The following is an 11,746-nucleotide window of genomic DNA, read 5'->3' as shown; positions in this document are numbered from 1 at the left end:
AGGAACGGAGGAAGTAGTTTACATAGCTGTGGCATGAAAGTTTAATACGAGTATGTGTGATGCATTGTCTGATCAAAGTTATGTCCTAGGGATTGATGCCTTTCTAGCATTAAGATCGGCCTGCCATGATTCCAACCAGGGCCGGCCCTGCCATGTCAGGGCCCTTGTGCAAGACCAGAGAGAGGGGCCTTATGTTCATTTAAAATATGTACATAAACATGTCATTTTTTGTTGCAAAGTCAATGTAGCTGAGAATACTTTGTTGATTACAGATTACGAAACGCTCTAACAATAATGCCCCCAACACGCACAGCACACGCATATACACAAAATGAAGAAAATTTCATCTAGCATATTAAGAAGCATAATCATTGATAATTTCCTCTGTACCAATCTACTAACGGTTGCAAATAGAGCAAGGGATTCTTCAGGAATCAACCGAATAAGGCGTCATCGTCCTTTAATTGCACCAAGCGTCCACAAATTGCATGTGAGGTGTTCCAGGTATGGGAAAAGAAGTGAGGAGGAAAATGAAGCGTCACGCCGCATCGGGTGTCAGTCGAGAAAGGAGGAAGAGAGGGCTGCCCTAGGTACGTGTGCAACCTCTGTGGTTCTGTCGACTCTTTTCACGGGCAGCCACCAACTTGGGCCTTTGGCCTTTACTAATGAGCTTGGTTAGTAGTGTGATTAGTAGTAGTACACTGTGCTCAAGTGAATCCATATATATAAGGACACTGAACTCCAAACACAGAAGGAAAAGATCTTCCGCAAGTGAAACACACACACACACCCTACACATACACACATTGCAAGCCATTAAAGTACCGGCCGGCATTACTACATTTACATCGCCGGCGACGTTGGCACCAATGGCCGACCGGAGCAAAAAGCCGTACGTGGTGGCTGTGGCAATCCAGGCCATCTATACGGGGCTCTTCGTGGTCTCTAAGGCCGCCTTCGACAGCGGCGTCAACACCTACGTCTTTATCTTCTACCGCCTCGCCACCGCCACTGCGCTCCTCCTTCCAGTCGCGCTTATCGATTGCACCTGCCGCCAGAGCCGATCAACAACCGCAACACCATCGGCGCCAGCAATGTCATGCCGGCTGCTCTTCAAGCTCTTCCTATACGCCTTGCTCGGGTACATATATTTTTTGCTCGGGTACATATATATGTTTGTGCATTTGCTACTCGGCAACCTACTATTTGTTTTTCTTCTAAAAATGCGACGGGGCAGGTCTGGATTAGAAAAACTCCACCGGAGTTTGGAAATTTCAAGATACTCGCTTGATTATCTGGATATTTTGGGGATATCAAGAATTCTTCCTACATGCAAACTTGGTTGCATTAGGCAAAGTTTCTGTAAGGTTTTGTGGAAGCGTTCCTACTCTCCGTAGAGAGCCGCGTGGGTTATATTGATCGATAGCAAGAAGAGCCCTTGCGTGGCGTACAAGTTTCACCCGATCGCTAGGATACAGGTGGTTACAGGAGAAGGAGATCGAGAGGGTTACGAGAGAGAAAGCTAGAGGAAAAATAGTTGAGATTACATCGTATAAGTTTCTATCTCTAACACCCTCCCTTAATCTCAACTATCCTAAATTAAGGTTGTTCTTGAACTCTTCAAAAGGCTTGACTGGTAATGCTTTGGTGAAACCATCTGCAACTTGATCTTTGGAAGGAATGAACCGTATCTCCAATTTCTTTTCAGCAACCCTTTCTCGAACAAAGTGAAAATCTATTTCAATATGTTTGGTTCTAGCATGAAAGACAGCGTTGGCAGACAGATAAGTGGCACCCAAATTGTCACACCACAGACATGAGATACGTTGCCGCTTTATTCCTAGTTCTTCAAGCAGTGATTCCAACCAAATGATCTCAGCAGTAGCATTAGCCAATGACTTGTATTCTGCTTCGGTACTTGATCTTGACACAGTTGCCTGTTTTCTAGCACTCCAAGAAATAAGATTAGAACCAAAGAAGACTGCAAAACCTCCAGTTGATTTCCTGTCATCACTGCAGCCTGCCCAGTCAGCATCAGAAAAGGCACTAACAAGTGTAGAATTGGAACGTTTGAACTGAATTCCCAAACTTAAGGTGTGCTTGATGTACCGTACAATTCTCTTGACAGCTGTCCAGTGAGTGGAGGTAGGTGCATGCAGATATTGGCAAACTTTGTTAACAACAAATAAAATATCTGGTCGTGTCAGAGTCAAGTACTGTAAAGCTCCAACAACACTCCTGTACTTGGTGCTTTCTTCTTCCCTGAGTGGCTCCCCTTCATGTGCTGAAAGTTGTTCTGAAGAGGATAATGGCGTAGGTGAAGGCTTGCAATCCTTCATCCCCATGCGAGCCAAAAGTTCAGTGGCATATTTTTCTTGTTTTAATACTATACCATCTTGAATCTTTCCAACTTCAATGCCTAAGAAGAAGTGTAAGTCACCAAGATCCTTCAAGGAAAATTCTGAACTTAAATCATGCAAGAGTGCATTAGTGGCATTTTGTGAAGAACTTGCAACTATGATGTCATCAACATATATAAGCACGAAAATAACAGTATTTGCCTTGTTATAAATGAAGAGAGACATGTCAGCTTTGGATGCAATAAAACCAAGGTACTTCAATTTTGAACTCAACTTAGAGTACCATGCTCTTGGCGCTTGTTTCAGTCCATAGAGAGCTTTGTCCAGTTTGCACACATAGTGAGGTGTTTGCTTATTCTCATACCCTTGTGGTTGCTTCATATAGACCTCCTCTTCCAGAACACCATGCAAAAACGCGTTCTGTACATCTAGTTGTCTCAGGCTCCATCCCCTGGATATTGCAATAGCTAGCACAAGTCTTATAGTTGCAGCCTTTACAACAGGACTAAAAGTATCTTCATAATCAATGCAATAGCGTTGTTTAAAACCTTTAGCAACTAGACGTGCCTTGTACCTGTCAATGGAGCCATCTGCCTTCTTTTTGATTCTATATACCCATTTGCAATCAATAACATTTTTACCTCTATGATTAGGTACTAGATGCCAGGTTTTATTCTTTATAAGTGCACCATACTCTTCATCCATAGCTGCTTTCCACCTGGGATCTTTAAGTGCATCACTCAATTTTGTTGGCTCACCTGAAATACACAACATACCGTATCGTATAGTACCATCAGTTCGTACTTTGGGGTTTTTAATACCTTTCTGTAACCTGGTCATCACCCTTGAAGTGATATTATGTTGCTGCTGAATAGAAGGTTGAACATTCTGACTTGTCGCAGAAGATCCAGGGGAACCCTCCACTTGTGCAGAATCTGTCGATGCAGATGATCCCGTAGCTGCTGGTGTGGCCGCACCTGAACTGGAGTTTGTTTGGGCCACAGAGCTGGGTTCCGTAGAGGATCCGTCGTCGCCAGTTGGCTGCATGCGCGCACGCGCGCCCGTCGCTGGCCGCGCGTGGAATCCCGCGTCGCCAGTTTGCTGCATGCGCGCACGCGCGCCCATCGCTATCGCTGGCCGCTTGATCCCGCTGTCAGGCGTTTGATCCGAGGAAGATGCCCGCACGTGATCCGAGGAGGACAGGCGAACAGGAGTGGCAGGCGCATGCGTATCATCCTCGTGTTCCACGCCAGCTGGTGCTCCTCCATTAGCATGAAATAACACATCATTTTGTGCTGGATTTTGATGATTTTGATCATTTTCTTCACCGTTTTCTTCGGATACCTGCACAGGCAAACTACCAAGAGCAGAACTAGCAGGAGTATCATCTTGGTCAGCACAATTGTTATCGCCCCCTTGATCAAAATCCGGAAGAAGAAGAATTTCTTTACGGAGAAGAGCACCGGCGTTTGGATGGAGCGACTCAAATGGAAAAACTGATTCATCAAAAACAACATCTCTAGATATGTAGACTCTACCCGTGGAGACATCAAGACATTTGACTCCTTTGTGCATAGGGCTATAGCCTAGAAAGACACATCTTTTTGAACGAAACGCAAGTTTGCGTGTGTTGTATGGTCGAAGATTTGGCCAACATGCACAACCAAAAATACGGAGGGATGTGTAATCTGGAGTGACACCAAAAAGTCGTGTGATGGGATTTTCAAATTTGATGACTTTGCTAGGACGAATATTGATGAGATATGTGGCAGTCAAAAAGGCTTCATCCCAGAATTTCAGAGGCATAGATGCATTTGCTAGCAGTGCCAATCCTACTTCAACAACATGACGATGTTTCCGTTCGGCAGAGCCATTCTGTTGGTGAGCATGAGGACAAGATACATGATGAGAAATTCCAATCTTTTGAAAGAAGGAATTGAGTTTCTCATACTCACCACCCCAGTCGGTTTGCATGGCAAGAATTTTGGAGTTCAATTGACGTTCAACAAGATTTTGAAAATTGGTGAACACTTGGAAAACTTCGGATCGTTTCTTTAACAGATAAATCCAAGTAAATTTACTATAGTCATCAATGAAGCTTACATAATATGAGAATCTACCAACTGAAGTAGGGGCTGGCCCCCATACATCTGAGAATATAAGTTGCAATGGAGCAGTGGATACACTGGTAGAAATAGGATACGGTAATTGATGACTTTTAGCTTGTTGACACGAATCACAAACTGACTCAGCACTAGACTCATAAGGAAGTTTATTTCTACTAAGAACATGTTGAACAATGACCGAAGACGGATGACCCAACCGACTATGCCACTTTGAAGAAGATGGCTTGATGACACTCCATGCTTGTTTATTTTTCCATGATGATGATGATATGAGAGGGTAGAGTCCCCCCTCACATTTTCCTCTCAGAATGGTTCTCCCCGTTGCCAAGTCCTTAACCACAAAAGAGTAAGGATAAAATATGATAAGAACATTATTGTCAAGGGCAAAACGATGAACTGAGATAAGATTTTTCGATGCTTGGGGACTATGCAAAACATAGTTTAGATGCAAATCTTTTAAGGGGGTTCTAACAATTGAGTTTCCAATATGAGTAATATCCATACCAGAACCACTCGCCGTGTGCACTTGATCACCTCCGTGATATTTCTCCCGCATCGTCAGCTTGTCAAGTTCCCCGGTGATGTGTTCGGTGGCACCAGAATCTGCAAACCAATTGGTATTGATTCCATAGGAGTTGGTGATGGCGTTGGCCTCCTTTTCATCATGATGATCATCGTCATACCGATGCCAGCATGCCCTAGCGCCACCAGGATGATGCTTGTAGCATATCTGGCACTCCGGGTAGTCACGATCTTGTTGGTGCTGCTGTTGTTGTCGTGGACGCTGCTGATAGTTGCCGCCACCGCTACGTCCAGGAGAAGAAGGGGGGCGATCTCCACGCCCCCGCCCCCTGTTTCCTCGGCCGCGAGGGCCTTTGCCCCGAGCCTGGCTGCGCCCTCTGTAGGCCGCGTTTGCAGATGAGTTGAAGCCACCTGCAGGAGTATCTCCAAGCATCTCCATCCTTTGATCGAAGGCAGCAATCTGTGCAAAGAGATCATCAACAGAGATTGTATTTTTGATAGCACCAACCGCAGCAACTACTGGATCGTAGTCGCGATCTAAGCCGGCGAGGATGTAATCAACCATCTCCGGATCAGAGACAGGTCGACCAGCAGCCGCCAATTCATCCGCTAGACTTTTCATCTTGGACATGAACAGGGTGCTTGGCATGTTTCCCTTCTTGGTGGTGGTAATGGCGATTCTCAGATTCGTGATCCGAGATTGGGACTGCGAGGCGAAGAGGGTTGTGAGCGCAGGCCATAGGTCGAAGGTGCTTTCTTTTCCTACGACCTGTGCAAGTATCTCTTTTGACAGGGAGTTCAGCAGGAAGCTGAGAACTTGCTGATCCTTGGATAGCCATGGTCCGTAGACCGGATTCGGCACGTTGGTCGTGCTCTTATCCGACTGCTGCTGCTCCACCGTCTTCGGGGGCGCTGCGTCGGTGCCGTCCAGGAGGCCGGTGACCTGCGCTCCTCGCAGGGCCGGCATAACTTGAGCCTTCCAAAGGAGATAGTTCCCCCTGGCCAACTTCTCGCTTGGCGGTTGTCCAAGGTTGAGGGCAACCAGAGTTGAAGAAGACATGGCGATGAACTTTTGATCGAAGGCTAGATAGATTGGAAGAGGCTGGCTCTGTATACCATGTAAGGTTTTGTGGAAGCGTTCCTACTCTCCGTAGAGAGCCGCGTGGGTTATATTGATCGATAGCAAGAAGAGCCCTTGCGTGGCGTACAAGTTTCACCCGATCGCTAGGATACAGGTGGTTACAGGAGAAGGAGATCGAGAGGGTTACGAGAGAGAAAGCTAGAGGAAAAATAGTTGAGATTACATCGTATAAGTTTCTATCTCTAACAGTTTCGACTAAACTTAATACTACAAATCTTGATTTTTTTTTTGCTATATCTTGATGCACGCATCGCAGGAACACCTTCACCTTGAACGTGTACAACATGAGCCTGAAGCGGACCTCGGCGACTGTGGGGTCAGCCGCGACAAACTCCATTCCCGTCGCCACCTTCCTCCTCGCGCTGCTGCTACGAATGGAGTCAGTAAAGCTCCGGAGCCGCTCTGGGCTGGCCAAGCTCGCCGGCGTCACGCTTTGCCTCGCCGGAGTGCTCATCATCGCCTTCTATGCCGACCCTTCCATACGCCCGCTCACTCGCAACCCCGTCTTCGCTCACAAGCCGCACAGTGTCAGCACTGGATCCGAGTGGATCAAAGGAACCTTCCTTCTCATCGTCGCATGTGCAACCTTGTCTCTCTGGATCGTCCTCGAGGTTCAAACCAATATATTTAAAAAATTGCATGAATGTAATTAGGGTTTAATTACTTCTTTATTTAGTTGCATAATGCTCTTACGTTGACGCACGTGTGATGAATGCAGGTTCCATTACTTAAAGAATATCCAAACAAGCTTATGGCCACGGCACTGCAATGCCTGTTTGGTGCGCTTCAGTCCTTCGTCGTGGCAGTGGCTTTTGAGAGGGACTTCACCAAATGGAAACTTGGGCTAGACATTGGCCTCCTTGCGGTCATCTACTCCGTAAGTTTGTTACTTTGCTATCTTGTTTTATTCCACTTGGTGCATATATAAAAATAGTTGAGTAATTTTAATCTACGTGTTCAAACTATTTTGATCGAAGTGTTGAAATTGATGAGGCTGATGTGCAGAATGACTCACCCACACATCACTCGCTTAATTGTTACAGGCCTTCTTGGGGACGGGTGCGTTAATGTACCTACAGGCGTGGTGTGCAGAGATGAGAGGGCCGGTGTTTGTCGCGATGTGGAGTCCATTGGCCTTGGTTTTCACGATTTTCTGCTCATCGTTTTTCCTCGGAGAAACTGTCCGCCTAGGGAGGTAATCCTTTCAACACACCATGTTTTTTGTATTCATGAAGGCAACATACACCATGATTGAATGACAAAATGAGGGACCCGCAAAAAAAGAATGAAAAAAATGGGGAATATATTTTTGATCAACCGAGAGGAGAGATGTCTATTAACAGATAGAAATGATATTTACAGTGATATGTTTTTGGGAACGTGTGCAAACCCCTAAAACTAAAGACAATAGAGCTCGCCTGCCAAAAGATTGCTGGCAAACTATAAGCTCGAACATTTTAACTAATTATCTTGAATGATTGTGATTATGATCAAAATAATATTTGTTTTACAGTATTTTGGGAGGAATTCTACTAATTGGTGGCCTATATAGCTTGCTATGGGGTAAAATCAAGGAAATGGATATTAAGATAACATCAGCAGTGCCAGGGGAAATTCAAGTTCAAGCAGACGGATCGCCAAGGCACCAAAAAATTGAAGAGGAGGAACTAACATCACATGTGTAAAGTGGAAATTCGCATTGGCATGGACCTGCCCAGATGTGCCCTGCCTCATGATTACCTAGGGATTCACAAACTTGTTTGATTTCCTGCACGATTTTATGTTTTAGTTTCTGAAACTTAGTGAATTTGCCATCCATTCTAAGTTTTGGCAGTTGAACTTGGTGAAGTTTCAAAATTTATCAAAATGTACTGAAAAACGATCTTATTTCAGAGCCATCGTCATAAGTAACTTGAATATGTAAACGAAATTTAATCTGGACTTGCAATTGAAAAGATATAAAGATTCAAATGCGAAAGGCAACAAAAAAGGGGGTGAGCCCCCCCCCCCCCCCCCCCCCCCCCCCCCCGCGCACCTGCCTGACACAATTCGCCTCTGAATTGTAAAGCTCAACTAAGATAACACATGTACAATTGACAAGACACTTGTAAAAAATTCAACTGCATGTGAGCAGTATATAGTAGTATCATGAACAATTATCATTTATACAGATCAGAAGAACTTCAATATATGTACTTCTTGTGTTACTTGTCAACTTCGAGATTACTACATAGTTTCCAATGTTACACTTCAATCATCAATAGCTAAGACATTTTTGTATAAGAAATATATACATTATGAAAATGCATTATATAACTTTTGTACTCTTACAACTTTAGTATTTTAGTTAATATTTTGATGGTCATACTGCTGAATGTTTGACTAATCTTCAAACAGACATCTACTCCACTAGCACTAGGTGTGGAAGTGAGTGTTTTACAAATAGAACAAATAACGAGTCACATGGTAAGATGACATATATGTTAAAGATCTTTTCCGCAAATCTCATTGGTAGTGATAGAATCAATAAACTGTGGACAAGAGGACAGAAAATATTGACCCTGTAAAAGTGACATTCAAAGTCTTTTGCCATTTTTGCAACCAGACAAAGTGTGTAACACCCCCTGTGATTAACTACAGTGAACCCGTGCTAATGGTGCCATGTCATCACAATTAATTTTGCTAAACTTCACTTTGATCCAGACTCAGTTCACATTCATATTTAAAATAATGGCAAAAATAATGTTTCTTTAAACAGCTAAGCAAAAGTGTTTACAATATGTCATAAACTCCCCAAGTATGGGTAAAAATATTATCAGCCCCATTTGGATGCCCAAATTGTCCCTGACAATTATTTTAGGGGCCAGCAGCACTAAACACATGCATTTCAAAATTAACAAAAGGTTAGACATTTCCAATTAACCCCTGCATTCAAGCCACAGGAAGCAAATATAGTGTAGGGGTTCACCAAAAAATTCAAGAACACTGCAAGAAAGGAGATTGACTACTTTCAGAAAACATTGACACAACCTTTAACAACTACTCCCCAAAATATATTTTTCAAGCCATTTTAGTCAGCTTAAGAAAGAGTCAGTTATTTTTCTTATTATATTTGAAGACATTGCCCCGCTCAACAATTTATGTGATGCTACAAAACGTCCCAGAAAATGGACACGCCTTTTGACGCCGAATAGCGTTGCCGAAAATTGGGCCAGAACGTAGCCAAAGTTGCTGAGGGCACTGCCCCGAGAGGAAAACACCTCGTCATGGCGGACGGTCACAGAAAATGATTTTAGGCGATGTTTCCTGTTTCATCATTAAATAGAATAAATTTTGTAGTGACTTGTCCTTCCATCAGAGTCGGCAACAACCGAGGGCTTTTGTCACCAAATAGATGTAATCTGTTCTTCGTGGTGGCTAGGGTTGGCCGACACCTCAGATGTATAGGGGTGACCGGGTAGAGAGATGTGGGTTGGACCCATGTGCAAGTCGGCAAGAACCAACGATCCGACGTCTCCGATCCTGACTCGTCTGTGAAGGATTCTCCGTTTCTAATCGGCAAAAATTAACCGCAAGCGCATGGGCAACATACGTCTTAGCTTGGCTCGACCCATTAACGAAACACGACGTGTGTGATGCAACGTGAGGCGGACGGAGGAGGATCGCACGTGAACCACTTCTCTTCTCATGTTCTAATAGCATGTAGAAGAAGAACACTTATAAAGAGGTCCGACTCTTTCTCTAAATCCAGTGCGGTACTAAACTTCCTATTTCAACATTAATGTGATAAAGAAATCAACCGGAAGCAAAAGAAGAAGAAGAGAAGGAAAAAAAAAGCTTTGCACACCATGTCGGTGTGATAATTTTGCATGTCAAGAGCTTTCAAAGCCTAGCTGGACGGCTGAGAAGCTCCCATCAAAGCCTCGCCTAACTGGGCGGCTGAGAAGCTCCATCAATCAAAGCCTGGCTGGATGGCTGGCTGAAAGGGACTTGCAGCATGCGTTCCACAATTTTGTATCGCTGATTGGCTTTGGTTGTTGCTTATCACGCTTGCCGCGCGATGAGTCATGAATCGGAAAACCAGTTTATAGATCGTTCGGTTGTCTTCTCCGCGAGCGATGTGGTACTATTACTAATAACACCATGCGACTCAAGTGTAGTCCATCCGTACGGGCTGCCGCCATCGTCTCTCACCAGCTCCCTCGTATCGCCCGCGTAGTGTCCTTGTTGTTGCCGTGGCCTTGCCCTAGCTAGCCCTAGCTCCTCTCTAGCTCTCACTCTCTCTTTGCTGCGCTCGAACGACACAAGAGAGAAGAAGAAGACAGGAGGAAGAAGAAGGACACAGGGGACACCGCGAGAGTTTCCGGCGCACGAACGCCACCACACGAACGGTCTTTTTCCCGAGCACAAACTCGACTCCACACCATTACAACGAGCCCCGCAGGTGCACTTATACCCCGGGCAGACGTTGGGCATGACCCGCACGCCCCCCGCCCGATGAAGCCACGACCTGGCCCGCTCTGGCCGCGCCCACGCCGCGCACACACACGTCTAGGTCACGCCGAACCCGCACTGGTCTGACCCGATCACACCGCCTCGCTCGCCAACGGCCTCCTGCGTCTACGATGCCCCTACTGCACGCACACACGCATACGTACACACCACACACTCACGCCTACGCACGCACACGCCACGGACCTGACGCATCCGACACGGTCAGCACGTGCCCACACACGTGCTCACTGCATCCTGATCGTCGCCGCAGTTTATTGTGGCCAACGTTAGGCATAAGCCATGAGTAGGTGATCAGCGTGTGCGTGCGTCGAGCCGGGCCCTGGTGCGTGGCCGCATCAATGGTCTTGGCGAGTGTCCGTTGCTGTGGCGATGGGTTGAGCAGGCGCTGGAATGAGCCGTGATGTAGCATGTGTGTTGAATATAAAGGAGGCGTTTGGGCGCCGGGGCGTTCGTCGCCGGGCCGTTGGTCGCCAGAAAAAGTGCTCCATCCATCAGAGAGAGAGAGAGAGAGGTTCCAACAATTGTTATCATGAGCTTGGTGTCTTGGGCGTGCTTGCCGTGCCGGAGGCATGGCAGCGATAGCGGCGCTCGCCGGCGGCTGCGCGATGGAGCTCCAGGCCGTGTGTCGGCCTATGGAGGTGGGCGGCGATGTGGCTGCCATGGCGCGTGGCGGAGGCGGCGGGCGGTGACGTCGTACGTGCGGCGACCGCGGAGGCCGCCGAGGCGCTGCGTGGTGGCGCGGTGGCGCAGCACGGCATGGCAGCGTGGAGGCACTGCATGGCGGCATGGAGTCCGCAGCGGTGCAGGGCAATAAGCCGTGGCGGCGAGCCGGGCGCGACCGGTGCGTGTTATGGGTGCACCCTGGACGCGTCGGGCGCGTCGGGACCGCGGGCACGCGTACGAGTGTGCGGTTGACGTTGGGAGGAGGCGTATGTCGCCGGTGTGCTCGAGTCCGTGCTCGAGTTCGGCTACATCCTTCCGGCGTTTGTCGCTGGCGGCTGCCATGGCGGACGCGGAGGCGGCGCGCGGTGAGCTTCTGGTGCACTCGGGCACGTCGGGCGCGTCGGGTGCGCGCGGGACGT

The 11,746-nt window shown here is 46.9% G+C and overlaps 1 protein-coding gene across 1 annotated transcript; it reads left to right on the top strand.

The window, feature by feature from the left end:
* Positions 1-869: 869 nt before the first annotated feature.
* On the top strand, positions 870-7,834 carry LOC123064229 (WAT1-related protein At5g64700-like). Its single transcript, XM_044487754.1, has 5 exons — positions 870-1,141; positions 6,406-6,760; positions 6,868-7,026; positions 7,193-7,344; positions 7,663-7,834. The coding sequence occupies exons 1-5, from the start codon at positions 870-872 to the stop codon at positions 7,832-7,834; spliced, it is 1,110 nt and encodes a 369-aa protein (XP_044343689.1).
* Positions 7,835-11,746: the final 3,912 nt, after the last annotated feature.

The sequence above is a fragment of the Triticum aestivum genome, chromosome 3B, assembly GCF_018294505.1.
Source record: "Triticum aestivum cultivar Chinese Spring chromosome 3B, IWGSC CS RefSeq v2.1, whole genome shotgun sequence".
Lineage (NCBI taxonomy): Eukaryota > Viridiplantae > Streptophyta > Magnoliopsida > Poales > Poaceae > Triticum > Triticum aestivum.
The sequence above is the reverse complement of the archived record's forward strand: the minus strand, read 5'-3'. Positions and strand labels throughout refer to the sequence as shown.